The sequence below is a fragment of the Halichoerus grypus genome, chromosome 14 (genome assembly GCF_964656455.1).
Source record: "Halichoerus grypus chromosome 14, mHalGry1.hap1.1, whole genome shotgun sequence".
NCBI lineage: Eukaryota > Metazoa > Chordata > Mammalia > Carnivora > Phocidae > Halichoerus > Halichoerus grypus.
The window spans coordinates 92039931-92057812 of NC_135725.1; the positions used below are offsets into that span (position 1 = coordinate 92039931).

At 62.1% G+C, this 17882-nt stretch overlaps 2 protein-coding genes across 3 annotated transcripts; one reads left to right on the plus strand and one right to left on the minus strand.

Moving 5' to 3' along the window:
* Nucleotides 1–2026: 2026 nt before the first annotated feature.
* Nucleotides 2027–4819, minus strand: PIERCE1 (piercer of microtubule wall 1). The gene is made up of 3 exons (XM_036089297.2): nucleotides 4558–4819; nucleotides 3504–3582; nucleotides 2027–2435 (listed from the first exon to the last, which is right to left on the minus strand). The coding sequence occupies exons 1-3, from the start codon at nucleotides 4713–4715 to the stop codon at nucleotides 2247–2249; spliced, it is 426 nt and encodes a 141-aa protein (XP_035945190.1). The 5' UTR covers nucleotides 4716–4819; the 3' UTR covers nucleotides 2027–2246.
* A 138-nt stretch (nucleotides 4820–4957) lies between these two features.
* Nucleotides 4958–8229, plus strand: MRPS2 (mitochondrial ribosomal protein S2). 2 transcript variants are annotated; one of them, XM_078062003.1, is made up of 4 exons: nucleotides 4958–5082; nucleotides 5661–5786; nucleotides 6424–6553; nucleotides 7135–8229. In XM_078062003.1, exons 1-4 carry the CDS (start codon nucleotides 4965–4967, stop codon nucleotides 7718–7720), a joined length of 960 nt encoding a protein of 319 aa, XP_077918129.1. In that variant the 5' UTR covers nucleotides 4958–4964; the 3' UTR covers nucleotides 7721–8229. The 2 variants fall into 2 exon arrangements, with proteins under 2 accessions (XP_077918129.1, XP_035945177.1); XM_036089284.2 differs by lacking the exon at nucleotides 4958–5082 and adding an exon at nucleotides 5310–5482.
* Nucleotides 8230–17882: the final 9653 nt, after the last annotated feature.

Consider the following 17882-nt stretch of genomic DNA (forward strand, 5'->3'; position numbering starts at 1 on the left):
GTGACGCGTTAGTGAGGTCTTCTGAAGCCCTATTTCTCGGTGTTTCCTCTCATGGTGGGAAAAATCGGCCTCACACAGCCGGGCCTCCTCAGGGGAGAAGACAGGCTCTCCTGGCCTCGCCGTCTGGGGATGCTGTGCTCACCTCTTTCTTAACGGTTCTGACCGCAGCGAGGAGTTGGAGAGACGTCAGGACTCAGGTCAGAGAGTGGCGGAGTCCTTCCCACCCCTCAGGCCCCCAGGGGAGCAGGCTGACTGCGAGCCCAGGACAGGGTCCTGCAGCCCTCCATAAGACCGCCCATTCGCATACTCTTCTCCCTGCTCCATGCTAAAGATTCCAGGAGGAAAACATGCCAGAAAGATCCATTCATCATCATCGGAGTTCCCGTAAAACTTGTGTGCAGAGTCAGGGCCAGGACCGCGGGGTCTGATGCTTGCGGCCACGCCTCCCTGGGCACACCCCAGGTGAGCTCCAACCCAGGGGCTGCAGGGCCCGGACTCACCCCAGGGGATGATGTCAACATCCTCCAAAACCCTTAGCAGGCAGACAGGAGTGCGGCCACCCCGCAGCTCCAGGGCCCCGGCCCCAGGACGTGGATGCCAGGAGCCCGAGCCGGAGACGCTCCTGGGCTTTTGGGAAGACGGGCATATATGTTCTATCAAAGTTACTTCTGTTTTCCATCTTCCCAGACATTTATTCTATGGAGAGAATTCCATTTAGAATACACATAGCTTTACCTCGTTAGCAGCGCTGACAGCGAGCGCGGTATATCGGCCAGGGCGCGTGAAAGCACCCCGCACCAGTTAGGATGCACAAGTCCGTCTGGGGGGCTGCCAGCAAGCCCAGTCCAGTCGGCCCCGCCACGGCCCGCGGCCGGCAGCAGGGGCCTTGTCCCACTGACAGGGCCTCCCGTGCACTTGGCTCGGACCGGTCCCGAGTGCAGCACTCACCATTTCCTGCCAGAGTCGCTGGCCTGCTATTCACTACCGCCGAGGAACTCGTTCTTTTCAGTGAGTTTAGAAACTTGGTTAAAAAGGCCCTCTTTTTCTTGTTTTGATTTCCACAGAAGCTAAACACAGAAGTGTCCTCAATATTTCGGTGTTTTTTGTAAAGGACTGTACAAGCTGCTTTCTGGTCTGATGCCTGGAAGAGTCCACTGGTTTCGCAGCTTAGAAAATCGCCCCACAGACCCCGGCCTCAGGCTCCGCATCGCATCGTTTTATCAAGAGTATTTGATTTTCTCTGGAAACCATTTCCATCCCAAATTGGACATTAAGAATGTTGCCAAAATGTTTACTTTTGCGTATTAATAATAAAAAGGTCCTAATGAAGAAATAACCAGGCACAGTGTTGAATCTCTTCCCACTTTCATGGGACTAAAATTTTGTGAATGAGTTATCATCCGGGGGAGGGAACAATGACTTCGTCAGGAGCCCGTGCTTCCGGGCTTCCTACGATGAACACGTCCTGCTCTCAGGAAGGAAGGGGGGAGATCTAGGTCTGAAAGACCGATACCAGCCCAGAAGAACTCTCCTCATTGAGGACCCACTACATCATAGCAAACATGGATCAAGAACTGCAGAGAGAAAAGTGTGTAATTTCCTGCCTGCTGGTTTTTTAACTTTGTACTGAAAACTGAAAGTGAACACCAAGAGAGAAGTCCCACGTACACATGACCCCCTCCATAGATCTGGCCCCCAGGCCTGCCCCTCGGTGGCTGCGGGGCATTTGCAGGGACTCCAAGCTGGCCAGCGTGGGTCAGGGACAGGGCGCTCCTCCTGTCTTCCCCACGCGGCCCCTGTCCTCGCCCCCCACGGGGCACCCGACCCTCCCGTCGTGGCCTCACAGAGTTGGTGCGGATTTCCGCCAGGGCACTTTATAACAGAAACCCACTCCATAATTTGTCATATGAAACGGCGCCCAGGAAAGACACAGGGTGGGCTACCCAGGCATTCCTGGCATTAGGCCACAACTCAGGGCCCAGGACGCCCACGGTCCTGCTCCCTGATTACTGATGAGTCGGAAATGCAGGATGTGGCAATGTGTTTAATGGAAAGTCAGCTATTAGCATCTTTTCCATCTTAGACGTAAAACAGAGCAAATAGGGCATTAACAGCCCCGTCTGCATATTTTTCTAATCTAAAGAGAAAAAACATTTTCAGGGAAAGCAGTGAAGTTGACAACTGGGCAAATGATGAGAGAGTAGGGGGAACACTTCAGATCACCCTTGAGGGCGTCAGGAGGCCCCTCAATCACAGATGGACGGCTTGTTGACGTTGTAACTGGGGTGGAAGTTGAACCGGTCGTAGGAGGTGATGTAGTTGTCAGGACCCGTCACAATGCTCTTCTCCATGCAGACGTTGAAAGTATTGTTCTGGAACATTCCACCAGCTGCAAGTTGTCTGGAAAATTTGTTCGAGTTTGGATAAAATACTTTCTGGAAGTGAAAAGGGACACTCGGATTAATGGGGCGTGGGAACACCCCTGAGCAGTCAGCCACCAGGCATTTCTAAGAAAAGTAAGAATTTGTAAGAAAATGTCATCTCTGTTCCCAGGAAGCAGAGAGGCGGGGTGGGCAGGATGGCCCAGTTCGCCCCGGACCATCCCAGTTTATACCCGATGTCCGGGAATAGTTGTTCACAGTGCCTCCGTTCACCCGGGGTGGACAGAAGGATAATCTGCGGGCCACCTGCGCCATGCAACGCCCGGGGTTCTGCTCCTGCTGCTATGCCGCCGGACAAGTTACTGGACCTCTCTGAACTTTGGTGTTCTCTTCTGTAAGAGCCATCCGTGAGTTTCAACCCTGACTGCAGGTTTGAATCCCTTGTAGAGCTTGAAAACGCCTCTGATGCCCCCACCCCACCAGCCCAGGGGCGCAGGGAGGCGCTGCCCTCGTGGGGGTAGGCCCCCAAATGGGTGGCCCTACTGTCCTGGATATCCAGGGGATGCTTGTGCTGGTCCACCTGGGCTCAGGAGGGGCATCAGGAGGGCTTTAGAAGGGGGTTCTAGACCTCCAGACTGTGAAGTCAATCTCAAAAAGGGGGTGGGGATTCCCCAAAGGTGCACAGATCCCCACATCCACCCATGTACCTTGTGCAACCTGAGATTTGGGCCAGTACTGCCTCTTAAGGTCACAAGGGAATTACAATCAAGTATTCCAGAAAGAAAGCAGCTGTCCACTTGTTGGCCTCAGAACTCACTGCCCTAAGGTATTAGAGGTGGTGGTGTCTACCTGTGAAAGAGGCCAGTCTTTTGGGACATCTTAAGCCAGTCTACACGCACCTTTTTCATCCTTAAAAACATTTCATTGTTGAAGTTGCTCGCTCACTTATTTCTACCCTGCCCTGTTTGGAAAGGATTTGATGTGCCCCCTCCAGCTTTGTGATGTTGGAACTTTGGGCCCCTCCCTGCCGCCCCCTCATGATGTGTTGCCCTTTTGAGAAATCCAGGGTGGTGGCCTCCTCCTGGAGATGTTCCATGACACACACACACACTTCCCACGTACCGGCATCTCGTGCACAGTGGGGGCTCTGCTCCCGTAAGCTTGGTTACTGGTCCTGTACACCGAGACAGGCTCCTTGGTCCTGGCGGATGAGAAACACCCTCTACTTTCCATTCAGTTATTCTAATGCTGCCCAAGCCACGGCCTTAGAATATTTTGACAGAGCTCTGTTGGGAATGCCACAGGTTGGTAATGCGGCTGTGGACGTGGGCTCCGTGGGACTCAGGTTCAGCCTCCCTGCCTCCTCTGCTCACCTCCACCCCTGCTCTTCCCCAAGGCAGGGCAAAGCCTGAAAGAACTCCTAGATGGCAAATGCAGCCCTCAACCCTGGCAGGGTCTTGGCACATGCTGTAATGTCCTGGGTAGATGGGTAGGTCAGAAGCGGTGGCTCAGCCTCCACACCCTGCCACTCGGGGTGGAGGGGGGTCCCTCCACTTCTGAGCCTCGTGCGGAAAACATGCCTACAGTCTCTGATGCTGACGCAGAGTTTAACCGAGTGGCTGTGGTTCAGGGGTCAGCTCTGCCTTATGCCACCGGATCTTGGGCAAGACGCTATCCTTCCACACCCCAGCTGTCTCTCCTGGAAAACAAGGATAATAATGACCCCCGTCCCCAGGACTGCAGAGGAGACTAGGTGAGGGAGGGCAGGGCAGGTGTGGTGAAGGGTTTACTACTATGTATGTCTAAGGGTTTGCAACGAACAGCTCGGGTTGCCAGATTCTCATTCGGCAGAGGCTCCTCTCAGCAGAGAGACAGGAGACTGATCCCCCCACAAAAGCGTGGCGCTGGGCCCAGCAGCGGGCTATGGGACTTCCTGGCCACCCCTGCCCTTCCTGCAGTGACTGGAGCCACCCCACCCCCACACACACCCCACGGCTGGCGCTCCTGCAGTTTCAGGCACTTTCTCGCTCATGGGGTGCTAACAGCTGACCCCGCGTTTGACTTGGGCTCCAGGGCAGGCTGGACCTGGGGACTCCTGCATCCGAGCCTAGTGAGCAGAGCCGCCACTCCAGCCCCTGCGCGGGCCAGGTGGCCCCTGACGGGACTCCGTCCTCACCCGTAGCCCCGAAACCACGCCGGGTTGTTGAACCTGGCCGGCAGGTCCTCGTCCACGCGGTAGTGGTCGCTGGTCCTCTGCGGGGGCGCGGGGGCCGGGGGCGTGGGGGCCCCGGGCTCGGCAGCCACCGCGCACTCTCGGGGGCTCTCCTCCGACATGCGCCGGTGCTCCGGGGCTGCGGTGGGAGACCCCGGGAGGCGGGGCGGCGTCCCGTTGCCAGGCGACGGCCGGGTCACCTGACCGGGCGGCCCCGCCTTAAAGGCGCCGCGTCAGGCGGCCGCGGGACCACTGGCCGCTCTTGCGCGGGGGCGGGTCGCGAGCACGGCCTCCCACCCCCCCCGGTCCCCTGCACGCAGGGGGACCCCAGGCCTTGGGCTTCACCGCGAAAGGCCCACTCCCAGCTCCGCATGGCCGCTCACTGCGTGCCTGGGCGCCCCGGCCCCGGACGTCTTGCAGACTCCAGATGCGCCCAGTCTTACGGGATGCTCCTTGGGAAAGCGGCAGCTTGTACTGGACTGGCCGCAGGTGAGGACGGCCCCCCCGGAGACGGCGGCTCGTGCGGGGTGCAGGGGCGAGCTAGGGGACAGGTTGGGGAGACGCGCTCCCTCACACCCCGCACTCGCCCCGACCCCAACCTGTCCCTCCTTCCTCGCGTGTCCGTGGCGCCCCGGCCGGCGGCTGGCCGAAGTCGGGCTCGTGCAGCCCTGGCCGGCGCGCGCGGACCCGGGGGAGCCCCGCGGTCCCACAGGGCGGGGCTGGTGGCCGAGCCGTAGGGCGCGCAGACGGACCTCCGGGCCGGCAGGCGGCGCTGCGGCGGGGGCGCTGGCGGCGGCGGGAGGAGCGCGGCAGCGAGAGCGCGTCCCTGCCTTGTCCGCCCTCTGCGCCATGGTGCCCGCTGCGACCGTACCCCGGCTGCTCGGCGCGGGTGAGTGCGCGCGGGTCCCGGGGCCGCGGGGGGTGGCCGGGGCGGGGGTTCTGGGGGAGCAGGGGGGCGGTGGGACCTGCTCCCAGGCCTGCGGGTCGCGCAGCGCCCACGGCGCGGGGACCCGGGCCCGCAGGGACAGCGGCCGGGCGCGCGCGCCACCAGCCTGCTCTCTCCCCAGGTGTCTGGCCCAGGCCGCTGCGGCCGCATCTGCTCCAGAGCGCGACCCCGGGGCGAGCCCGGCCGGGCGGCAGGACACTGGCAAGCGCCCCGACGGCCGCCGTCAGCGAGCCCGAGGACAGCATCGGTAACGCAGGCTCCTCTGCGGGCTTAGGGGGTGGAGGGGACGGCGCCTGGCCTCCCATCCGGGGTTGGAATCGTCTGCCGCGAGGAGTCCCGAGTGCCCTGGCTTCGTTGTGAAGCCCTGGGGAGGGGGTGCGGGCCCAGGAAAGGAGGGGCAGCCTGCCTCCCTCTCTTGCCCCGGCAGCCCCGCAGGCTCTGGGCAGGGGTCACCTGCACTTGAAGCGGCGCTGCCCTGCCTCCCTCTCAGCCACCCTCATCTGAGGATGGGGCCAAGGCCCCCGCACTCCTGGGGTGGGTGGGGGGAGGGAGACATCAACACGTGGCTTGGCTCCTTGGGAGGTGCCCTCTGCCCTGCTGAGTCCTGCCTGGACTCCTGACGGGGGACCTTCCTCTGGTGGCTGGGAGGTGCCAGAAGGACCTCAGAAACCAGCTGGACCCCTCCTTTCTGGGTGAAGACTGGACCGGGGTTACCAGGAGCGCGGTCAGAACCTGGCTCCAGCCCGTTTCCTGGAGAGGACCCTGTGGCACCTAGCGTTCACCTGCTGGGCTCCACTGCCCCTCCCCGCCCCCATGGTGCTCCCCTCCAGGGTTGGGAGCTGGGGGGGCCACAGACCACAGCATCCTCTCCCCCCCCATCCCAGATTTCAGCGACAAGATCCTCAATCAGCCCCTCAAGCACTCCGACTTCTTCAATGTCAAAGAGTTGTTTTCCGTGAGAAGTCTCTTCGATGCCCGCGTGCACCTGGGCCACAAAGCAGGCTGTCGGCACAGGTAGTGGACACCCCGGGCCGGGACCCTCCAGCCTCGGGATCCCTGCGGTCCACGGCCCCTTTTATAGCGGCACGTATCGGTGTGAGCGCAGGCCCGTCGTCAGACTCCGCTTTGGGCCCCGCACCAGACTTCGTACCTGTGAGGCCTCCTGCCCTAGCAGGGGCACGCCCACCACTGGCAGCTCCTGGGAGCGGGGGGCTCCAGGCTTGCAGGGAAGGGTCTCAACGGGATGGCTGCATTGCGGATGTTTTGGAGGGATAGTTGGGAGGCCAGGGACGGGGGTGGTCGGAGACATCCAGGGGGACGACAATGGGGGACGACGATGGGGCCCAGCTCCCAGGAGCAGAAGAGCTGGAGCTAACCCCCCCCCCCCGGCCCCGCCTCTTGGCTGTCACCGGACAAGGGTCTCCACTTCTGTCCTGGTGGTGGGGCTGCAAATTGTGCCAGCTCTGGGGATGGTGTCCCCTGGAGGCCATGGGCCTCGCAGCCCCCAGGGCTGTCCACAGAGGGCCCCGGCAGTTGCTGGCCGAGGTTGGCCGTGTGCGTTTTGCCCACTCTTGCCTCGGTGGGGTCTCCGGCAGGTTTATGGAGCCGTACATTTTTGGGAGCCGCCTCGGCCAGGACATCATCGACCTGGAACAGACGGCCACGCACCTGCAGCTGGCGTTGAACTTCATGGCCCACGTGGCCTATCGCAAGGGCATCATCTTGTTTGTGGGCCGCAACCGGCAGTTCTCACACCTGATTGAGACCACGGCCCGGAACTGTGGCGAGTACGCCCACACCCGCTACTTCAAGGGCGGCCTGCTGACCAACGCCCCCCTCCTCTTGGGCCCCATGGTCCGCCTGCCAGACCTTATCATCTTCCTGCACACGCTCAACAACGTCTTTGAGCCCCACGTGGCTGTGAGAGACGCGGCCAAGATGCACATCCCCACGGTGGGCGTCGTGGACACCAACTGCAATCCCTGCCTCATCACCTACCCCATCCCCGGCAACGACGACTCGCCCCCGTCCATCCACCTCTTCTGCAGGCTCTTCCAGACCACCATCAACCGGGCCAAGCAGAAGCGGAGGCAAATGGAGGCCCTGTATCGACTACAGGGCCCAGAGGGGCCGGGGGCCAGGGGTCAGGGGTCGGCTGCCTCTCCTTCCTTGGGAGCCTAGGCTAGGCTGGACCTGGGTCCCTCCGGGCGACGGACCCACTCCCCTCCCGAATGAGAGTGGCAGCCAAGCCTACCCCTAAGCTGGGAGCCCCTTCCCCTTCCTGGCCGTGGTCTTTAGCAGGTTCCCCATTGTTCTAGACATTGATTGGGTCCCTGCTTTTGGTGACCGTTCTTGGCAGCTGCCCCCCCGCCCCAGGGCCCCACTTCAGACCCACGCGGCCCAGCGGGCACACAGAGCAGGCAGCCCGTCCAGAGAGGACCCGTCGGGAAACACGCTTGTCCCGGAGCCTGAAAAGCCTCACACCTTGAGTTTTGTCCTCTCGCTTTTCAGTCCCTGCCAACCTACACCACTTCAGAGCTGCTTCCTCCATGGCACGGTTTCTGGGGCTGCTCTGTCACGTGAGGCCACAGGGCGAGTCCCCCGGAGGATCCCATCTGGGTTGGGACGGGCCAGGCCAAGCGGACCGCATGATTCCCACAGAAAATAAAGCTTACGTTTGGACAAACGTGGCTCTGGGGCCTGTGGTTTCCGCAGTGTGGCTTATGTGCTTTTGCTCGTGGATGTGGCATTTGTGAAACCCCCACGGGGCCCACAGAGCCCATAGGACTCTCAAGCTTCATGTGCTCAAGCCACTCGGCACTTGGTGGCACACACGGATTTGTGGGGCCTTCCCTGCAGCACCCGTGCTCCTGGAATGAGGTGCTCGGCCCCCGTCCCTCCGAGCTCCAGAGAGGCTGGCTGTGAGGAGCCAAGAGCCCTTGAAATCCAAACGCGATGTAAAACCATGCTGTGGATGGGAGTCCTGGGATCTGCGTGGGGCCCCAAGAGCCCGAGGCGGCCAGAAAGCCATACCAGGCTTGAGAAGCAGGCCGTGGAGGGAGGGGCGTCCCAGGCTGGCCCCCAGGCCGCTCAGGTCTGGGCTGGACAGTGAGCGACATGGGGGAGGCAGAACACACGTGGGACGTGGGATCGGCCCCGTCCTGTCCTGGTTTAGGGACTGGGTACAGGGCCGCGGCGCCCCGCTCACAACCACCAAGGGAACTGTACTGATGGCCGGCCTGGCCCCGGCCCTCCTCTGTCCCCTGAGGGTCCCCTGGAAGCTGCACACGGAAGGCTGCTGGAGACCAGCAGGGGTGACAGGAGTTGTTACCGGTCACGGCTATGGTCCTGGGGGCGCTGGGGGCAGAGCAGGGCAGGCAGGGGAGCCCCTGCTGAGTGGATACCTAACTGGACAGGGAGACACAAGGGAGCAAGACACCTTCAGGGCGATAGGGACCCAAAGGCGAGGTGCAGGCTTCTGGAGCAGACAATGTGGGGCCGCTCCAGGAAGATCAAGGAGGCCCCCAGGCCATTTCTAAACTGACCTCTAAGGCTGACCCTGGCAGGAGGGGCCCTCCAAGCTTGCCACCCTGGAAGTGAACCCCAGGAGAACCCAAAGCAGCCAAAGGAGACGGTGAGTGTGCCCGAGGCCTGCGAGAGGCAGGGGACAGGCCTCCCAGGGAGCACGGGGGGTCGCCCCCAGCCTTTCCCCACTCTCCCTGCTGCGGTACCTGACCTGCCACGTAGACCTGAGCTCCTCTGGGCCCGGGCAGGGACGTGCCCTGACCAGCTGCTGTCGTGACGGTGCTGGTGGCAGCCACCAGAGCAAGGGCCTGGGAGAGCCAGGCTCCTGGATTCAGGACCACGGTGAGGATGAGTGCCATGCCGCAGCGAGGGCCAGGGAGCTCAGGGGGAGTGTGGGGACGAGGGCGCTCCAGGACCGGGCTCGGGGAGGGCCGGGAGGGTCTCCTGCCCCGACGCCGTCCGGGACACTGACGACCCGGGGTGCCACGGCGGCTGTGCCCCTTACGTGGCCATGATCTCAACCCAAGGGGTCTGGGCTGCTCCCTTCACAGACACACACACACACCACAGACACACACACACACCACACACACACACAACCGGTCCAGCCCCAGCCTTGGCCAGGTACAAAATCACCCTTCACATACGTGTAAGATGATCCCAACCAATTGTTGATATTCTGTTGCACTTCAGGACATGGACAGGAATATTTTTGCAGTTTCTGTGTTGTGAATTGTCCCTCCTTTATCCAAAGATCAGCCCCACCGTGAACCTGAGTGGGCCCTGCCGCTGGGGGAGAGCCAGAGGCTGTGGGCGGTCCGTGCGGACAGCCCGAGGAAGCTGGTGGAGCCGGGCCAGGCCCTCTCCTGTGGCCCCTCTCCCGGAGCACCACCCACAGGAACGCCCCCCCAGCCCTTCCCACACCTGCTGCTCACAAAGGTGAGCAGAGCCCCCCGTCCCGCCCGGCGGCTCCCCCTCACCTGCGGGCTGTGTGTCTCGGGCCTGGCACATCCCCTCTCCGACCCTCAGGTGTCTCCTGGGGACCCTGCGTGCCACGAGGCCCGACCCCACACACGGGGTTGCCGTCGGGCCTGTTGGGACCGCTCCCCGACCCTGTGGCCGGCCCACGGGGAGGGTGGCCTGGGGCTGAAGCGGTTCCTCTCCACCGTGAAGGAGCTCTCTGCCCCACGCCTCGGTGTCCTGTGTCCGGAGCAAAGCCGCATTGCCGGCTGTGACGAGGTCTCAGATTCCACGTGGGGCTCCCATCCTGGGTGGAGCCAGAGCAGGGATCCCTGGGGGCTGGCAGAGGGGTCCCAGAGCCACTCAGACATCTGAAAGGTGCTGGTTGGGCTTCATCGACTCCACAAATGGACAGGAAGCCCCTTCTAGACATTTTGCATAATTCAGGGACCAGCCAGACAAATCTCCCTGCCCCGCGGGCCTCTGTTCTAGGTGGGGGTCCGCCGGGAAGCCTAGACGACAGAGCAGAGATGGGCACACGACGTTCCGTGGGACGCCCTGCCGGCCTCCTCTAGATCCGGATCCCTCTGCTCTCATTGTCCGAAGGATGACGGGCCCTAGGACCAAGAAGAGCCCCTGTCTCCGAGGTGGTGAGGGAACGTGGGGGACCGGTCAGGTGCGGAGCCACGGGTCTGGTGCACATCGGCCGCAGGGCTGGGTCATGGTACAGGAGCTGTGGGCAGGTCGTCCGTGCACACCTGGCCATGACACACCTGGCTGGCCCTCTCGGTGGGGAGGCCTGTGTGCCTGGTGCACCTGTCCCCCACCTACCCCTGGAGGAGCGGCCATGTTCAAGCATTTCCATGTCCAACCCTCAGGGACAGTGGGGAACCTGGGTCAAGAGAGGCAGGGGCTGGCCCAGGACAAATGAGGGGTGCAGAGTCCAAGGAGCAGGGCTGCTCTCCAGTCCTAGGCCAGTCCCAACCCTCCCATGAGGTTCGCTTTGGGGGTGAGAGCCCCTCAGATCCTCGGGGATAGCTACCCACCCCGTCCCCTCTGGGGACATGACCTTGGGCATCCCCGGGCACGTAGAGGCATGCACACCCACACACACACACACACGCACACACACGCACACACACGCGCACACACATACACACACACGCACACACGCACACGCGCACACACACACACACACCACTCTGACTGCCCAGCTGGGGGTCAGAAGGGGAGGACACCCTGGGAGCGAGGTGGGGGACAAGGGGGAAAGAAGAAAGAGGTTGCAGACAGCTGGGCCATGGGGCAGGGCATCACGACTCCTGGCAAGGACCCAGATCCATAGCATGGGGAGGGGAGACAGGCCAGGCTGATGGTCAGGGGTCCCCAAGGGGCCCCGGGGGGTTGCCAGGGCACTGGGAGAGGACAGGGTCTGGGTTCTGGTGTCCATCACCACCCTGGGCACTTGGAAGCAGGAAGAGATACCCACCCCCAAGTCCAGAGGGGCTACAGCACAAAAGGCCTCAGCTTACTCTTCTGTCACTTGGGCTGTAGACATGCAGTGTCCCTAGGGTCCCACAGGCTTGTGGAAGAGCCTGTTGGCCTTGGATCTCCATCCCTGACCCACTGTGCTCCCAGTCCTGGGAAAATGCTTTGGACTCCCTCGAGGTCCTTCTCAGCAGAGGACAGCCTGGGGGCTTGGGGGGCTGAGGACCTGGGTACGCAGAACGTGGCAGAGCACTGACCACTGGTCTGGGGACCAAGGCCAAGACCCTCCTTGTGGCAGCCTCAGGGTCCCCATTTGGAAGAGGTTCCAGATTCACTGCTCTGGTCAGGGTGACAAGGCCTTAGGAAGGAACGGAGCAGCAGGACAGGAGAGGGAAACAGGGACAAGGGAGGCTTCTGAGGTTTCTCACATCGCCCCCGGAGCCCGCAGATCTGCTCCTGTGAGAGACACAGAGACAGAAACACAAAGACACAGAGACAGAGACAGAGAACGGACACAGGAGAGGGGGAATCAGGAGAAGTCACAGACTTTCCTCCATCAGCTTGGAAATGACATCCCAGCATTTTGCCCCATTCTCTTCCTGAGAGCGCGGTCACACAGGCCGTCCACCCTGGAGGGGAGGGGATTCCACAGGGATGTGTGAGCAGGAGGCGGGAATGCCCGGGAACCACTGTGGGGACTGCCCAGCACATGGGCGCAGACGAGGCCCTGGGGCCTGAGCCTAAACCTAATGGGAGCCCCTGGAAGTCTGCGTCACCAGGGGACAAGGTCGGAATCCGTTCATTGCAACCTTCCCACAGGGGCTGGGAACAGGCACGAGGGGGGTGGCTTTGCCCGGACCCCAGAGCAGACCCAGGCCCCTCTGAGCTGTGCTCCAGGTCCTGCCCAGCCCCTGGCTCATCCTTGCAATCCCGAGTGTGCACCAGCCTCCTGTGATAGCAGGTACGGAATGTATGTAGGGGTCCTACCCCTGATGGCGTCCCTAGAAGTAGAAGCCAGAACACCCCACTGTGCAGATGGGCAGACTGGGGAGGCCCTGAGAGGCACAGGGTCTGTCCAGGGTCACAGCCCTGGGCACGTGCAGGAGCCCAGTCTGAAGCCAGCTCTGTGTCCTCACAGCGGGGGCACCGGCTACACCCAGGCCTTGGGAAGGCTGTGGGTGGGCTGTGAGGGAGTCACTGTATGGATGGGGCATGGGGGGAGGGTGAGCATTGAGCAGCTGGGGGAGGGGGCCCTCGGGGGTGGCGGTCTTGTGTGAGGAGGAAGTTGGGTAAGGGGACCCCAGGCAGTGGTGACCTCACTTCCCTGACAACAGAGCCCATCAGAATTTGGAACCCCGGTAACCAGGCACCCACATTCCAGAGACAGCCCCCTGCCCAGCTCATTTCGTTGCAGATCATCCAACCATGAACATGTTGGCTTGTTGCTTCCCTAAGTCTGGGGGCTGCAGGCTGAAGAAAGAGCGCCCTGCAAACGCTGTCCCGCGCTGGGGATGTCCTATCAGGGCTCCCCGACGCCTCTGGCCGTTTGGCCGGAAGGCCCGAAAGGTGACACCAGGAGGCCCAGAGCCGGCCACCCAGCCCCACAGGGTCTAATCCACCTGTGCAGCCCCAGGTCCCCTCCCCTCCATGTGTGTGTGTGTGTGTGTGTGTATGTGTGTGTGTGTGTGTGTGTGAGGGGGGTCATGTGGGGTGGGCAACCCCATTCAAGAGCAGGCTGATGAGGGGTCAGATAACCCGTGGGCAGGTCATGTTCAAGATCAAGGCTGGCTGGGTGGGACGGGGTGTGGGGGGCTGCGAGCTTCTGCCCGGGGTTTATCCCGATCGCCCTGCAGGGATGGGTCACGGTCCCGCGTGCAGGGCTGTGCACCCACAGGTCTGTGTCTGATCTGGGAGCAGCAGGGGGACTGGGCAGGGGGACAGGGAGGTTGGCCGCGCAGGGCTGTGATGCCTCTGGGCCGGCTACCCGTCCCTGTCTTTGCAGACCACGGATGAAATTGGGAGGAGGCTGGCGGACACCCACTCCATCTCCGGGACCTGGGGCGTGACCCCACAGGACTCCCCAGGAGCAGGTGCTGGGGATTGGGGGGGAAGGCCTCCGACACCACCCAGACCACTGTCCCTGCTGGTCACTGACTGGATTGTGCTCCAGGAGCCGGAGCCCACGGAGGCCGAGCCCGAGGCTGAGAAGCCCGGGGCTGGGTGCCTGTGGGTGTGTGGGGACGGGTCGGGGCTGGCCCCACAGGGAGGAGCCCCCAGAGGCTGGTGTGGGGCCTGGAGCAACGACTGGGCTCAGAGCGCCCAGCGGGTGGACGGCAGTCGGGGAGACGCCCCGGGGAGGGCTCCTTCCTGGCTGCGGCTTCTCTGGGAGGCCCTGGGCGGGGCTCTGTCTTGCAAAGGCCCACGGAGAGCAGGCACGGGGCTGAGCTTTTCTCCTCTCACAGCTGCTCCACCATCTCAGGAGCTAGAGCCGGCTCCAACCCCATCGGCAGCTCTGGAGGGAGGGGTCGTGCCCGCAGCGACTTCAGGAGGAGACCCGGAGCCGGCAGGTGACCCGGCACCCGCCCACGGAGAGCCTGACGGGGGCCAGGAAGGGCCTGCTGGAGAACCTGCCTCCGGAGAGCCTGCCCCTGCTCCTGCCCCTGTTCCTGCCAGAGCCGCTGCCCCTGCGCCGGCCCCGAACTGTGGCCCTGCTCCTGGCCCTGACCCAGCTCCTGCCCTGGATCCTGACCCATCCCTACCCCTGCCAGTGCCCCTGTTCTCGCCCCTGACCCAGATACTGCCCCGGTTCCTGGACGTGCCATCGCTGCAGACCCTGTCCCTCCCCTTGCACCTGCCCCCTCCCCTTCCCCTGCTTGTGCGCCTGTCCCGGCCCCTGCGCCAACTCCTGCCCCTTCCCCTGCCCCTGCCTGGGTCCCTGTTCTTGCCCCTGACACAGCTCTTGCCCCTACTCCTGCCCCTGCCCCTGCCAGAGCCGATGCCCCTTCCCCTGCCCCTACTCGTGCCCCTGCACCTGCCCCTTCCCCAGCACCTGCCTGTGCACCTGTTCTTGCCCCTGATCCAGATCCTGACCCAGCTCCTGCCCTGGATCCTGCCCCTTCCCTTGCCCCTGCCTGTGCTCCTATTCTTGCCCCTGACCCGGGTTCTGCCCCTGCCCCTGCCTGTGGTCCTGTTCCTGTCCCTGACTCACCTCCTGCCCCTGCACCTGCCCCTTCCCCTACCTGTGCACCTGTTCTTGCCCCTGACCCAGATCCTGAACCATCTCCTGCCCTGGATCCTGTCCCTTCCCCTGCCCCTGCCTGTGTTCCTGTTCTTGCCCCTGACCCAGCTCCTGCCCTGGTTCCTGCCCCTTCTCCTGCCCCTGCCTGTATTCCTGTTCTTGCCCTTGACCCGGCTTCTGCCCCTGCAACTGTCCCTTCCCCAGCCCCTCCCTGTGCTCCTGTCCTTGCCTCTGACCCAGCTCCTTCCCCTTTCCCTACCCGTTTCCCTGCCCCTGCATGTGCGCCCATTCCTGCCCCTGACCCACCTCCTGCCCCTGCACCTGTCCCTTCCCCTGCCGGTGTCCCTGTTCCTGCCCCTGCCAGAGCCGATGCCCCTTCCCCTGCCGGTGTCCTTGTTCCTGCCCCTGCCCCTGCCCCTGCCAGAGCCGATGCCCCTTCCCCTGCCCGGGTCCTTGTTCCTGCCCCTGCCCCTGCCCCTGCCAGAGCCGATGCCCGTTCCCCTGCCGGTGTCCTTGTTCCTGCCCCTGCCCCTGCCCCTGCCAGAGCCGATGCCCCTTCCCCTGCCCGGGTCCTTGTTCCTGCCCCTGCCCCTGCCCCTGCCAGAGCCGATGCCCGTTCCCCTGCCGGTGTCCTTGTTCCTGCCCCTGCCCCTGCCCCTGCCAGAGCCGATGCCCCTTCCCCTGCACGGGTCCTTGTTCCTGCCCCTGCCCCTGCCCCTGCCAGAGCCGATGCCCCTTCCCCTGCCGGTGTCCCTGTTCCTGCCCCTGCCAGAGCCGATGCCCCTTCCCCTGCCGGTGTCCCTGTTCCTGCCCCTGCCAGAACCGATGCCCCTTCCCCTGCCGGTGTCCCTGTTCCTGCCCCTGCCCCTGCCCCTGCCCCTGCCAGAGCCGATGCCCCTTCCCCTTCTTTCCAGGGCCACTGCCCCTTCCCCTGGCCCTGCCTGGGCTCCTGTACTTGCCCCTGACCCAGCTCCTACCGTCGATCTTGCCCCTGGCCCTGCTCTTGCATCTGGCCCTGCTCTTGCATCTGGCCCTGCCCCTCTTCCTGCTCCTGCAGGGCTCCCAGAACCACATCCAGAGCCCACATCCTCGCGAGGAGAGCTCCTTGTACAATTACCCTTCGCTCCATCACCCGACCCCGACACCCCGCCAGATTTTTTCATCCCATCCCCCTATGTTCTTTCTCTCTGGTACATATTAACTGTTATATTATCTTTCCATGTCCTATATGCTGTTTATTATTTATTTTAAATAAAATTAATTGTTTTCAGTTGAACAAGTCCTGAGCATGAAGTACATTCCCAACGCTGGGCCACCACACCACAGAACATTGCTGTGGAATATCTGCTTCCCCAAAGGAGTCCCCAAACCAGAAGGCCTCCCTGGAAACCCCTAAGCTGCTTTCTCTCTCTGTTCCTTTCCCTGTTCTGGATGTTTCCTGTACGTGGAATCACACAGTACGGGCCTTTGTGTCTGCCCCCCTATTTTCAAAGGGGACTCATTCTTTTCTGTGTTGACTTGACATAGAATTTTCCTTATTTGATGTTGAAAGCCCCGATGGATTACAGATGAGATGTAATCATAGAGCCCCCTTTGGTAAATATGGACACAATCTCGGGGCGGAGACCCCTATTCCTGCTGGGACACCTCAGCCTGACCCCAGACAGGAAAGGGCTGGTTCCTCCTGTGACCCACAGACAAACCAGGGAAATGCAGAAGGCTGGAAGACACACCCCAAAGGGCCAAAGCATTGCTCACAACCCAAGGCCAGAGAAAGGTTTCCCATGCCTCTGGTCCAAACCAGGCTCCAAGTCACTGGGTTCCACAGGGACAGAGACCAAACCCATGAAAGTTCAAGGGGGGGGGGGGACAGGCACGGGGGGAGTCAGAGATGCGGGAGCTCCCGGGGAAGGACTCTGGCAAAGGAAACCCTATGGAGGCAGCGCTGGTCACCCTCAGACTGGCAGGTGTCTGGTCTGGGGACCAGCAGCCCTGGGGAGAATGTGAGGAAGTGGAGGTCCCCTGGAGAGAAGGGGGACGGGCACCCCTGTATGGGAGAACAGTGAGCAGCACCCGTCCCAGGCCGCAGGGGCACCCATCACCTAGCACGCTCGTCCTGGGACTCACGCCCGGAAACTCTGGCTCGGTTTTTCACAGATGTGTTTTCAGGAGTGTTCAGCACAGCGGTGGTGGAGAGAGCAGGGAATGGACCAATGCTAATGCCCAAGGAGATGGACAGGATCCTCGGTCCCAGTCCTCAGGATAGAATGCCCTATAGCTACTGTCACTGTGTCGTCCAGGGCACAGGATCCGGGCAGCCCCTCCTGAGACCCCCTCCTGCCACCCTGCTCCTGAGAACATTCAGAATTGTTTGAGGAGGAGGTGGAGAGGATCCTGGATGACAGGGCCAAGGAGAAGGAAGGTCAGCACTGGGAGGACAGTTGCATGGGCCCTGGGCCACCATCCAGGGCCCGGGCTGTGATGCCCTCGGACCTCATCCCAAATAAGGGTTCCTGATGGATGGGCCCGTCTTCCTTGGTTTCCCTCCCTCCCTCTTTCCCTCCACCCATTCCTCCCTCCCTCCCCCCTTCCTCTTTCCTTTCCCCCTTCCTCTCTCATTCAGCAGAGGATCTGGGGTCCCTGCTCTGTACTGAGCACTGGGACCCCATCCGTGACTCCATCCCCAGCCCACGTGGTCCCTGCCCACATGGCACTCAGGTCCACTGTGAGAGGTGACGGGGGGCAGTCCTCAGGGCTAACAGAGGTGATGAGCACCAGGAATCTGCTCCTGAAAACAAAGGCCAGTTGCACAAAGACAAGAATGGAGACACCCATGCTCAGCACATCCTCTAGAAAAATCTAGTCCTGAAAAGTGATGAAAAGTAAGTATATGCTAGACTTAACGCAATGTGAGTTCTAAGGGCCCATACACACTGATTCCTGGAAGCAACGAAGAGTAGATCATCCAGTGCTGACTGGGGCGTTGTGACACCACTTTTCTGACCTAATGACAGTGTTTCAGCCAACATCTCCAGGGCCTCTGAACTTTCCCAAGGGTCTCTGCGATCCTTTGACCCTTACGTCGTCCTCCTTAGGAAGCCCTGTCCTGTTGTCTTCCTTGTCTCCTGCCTCTTC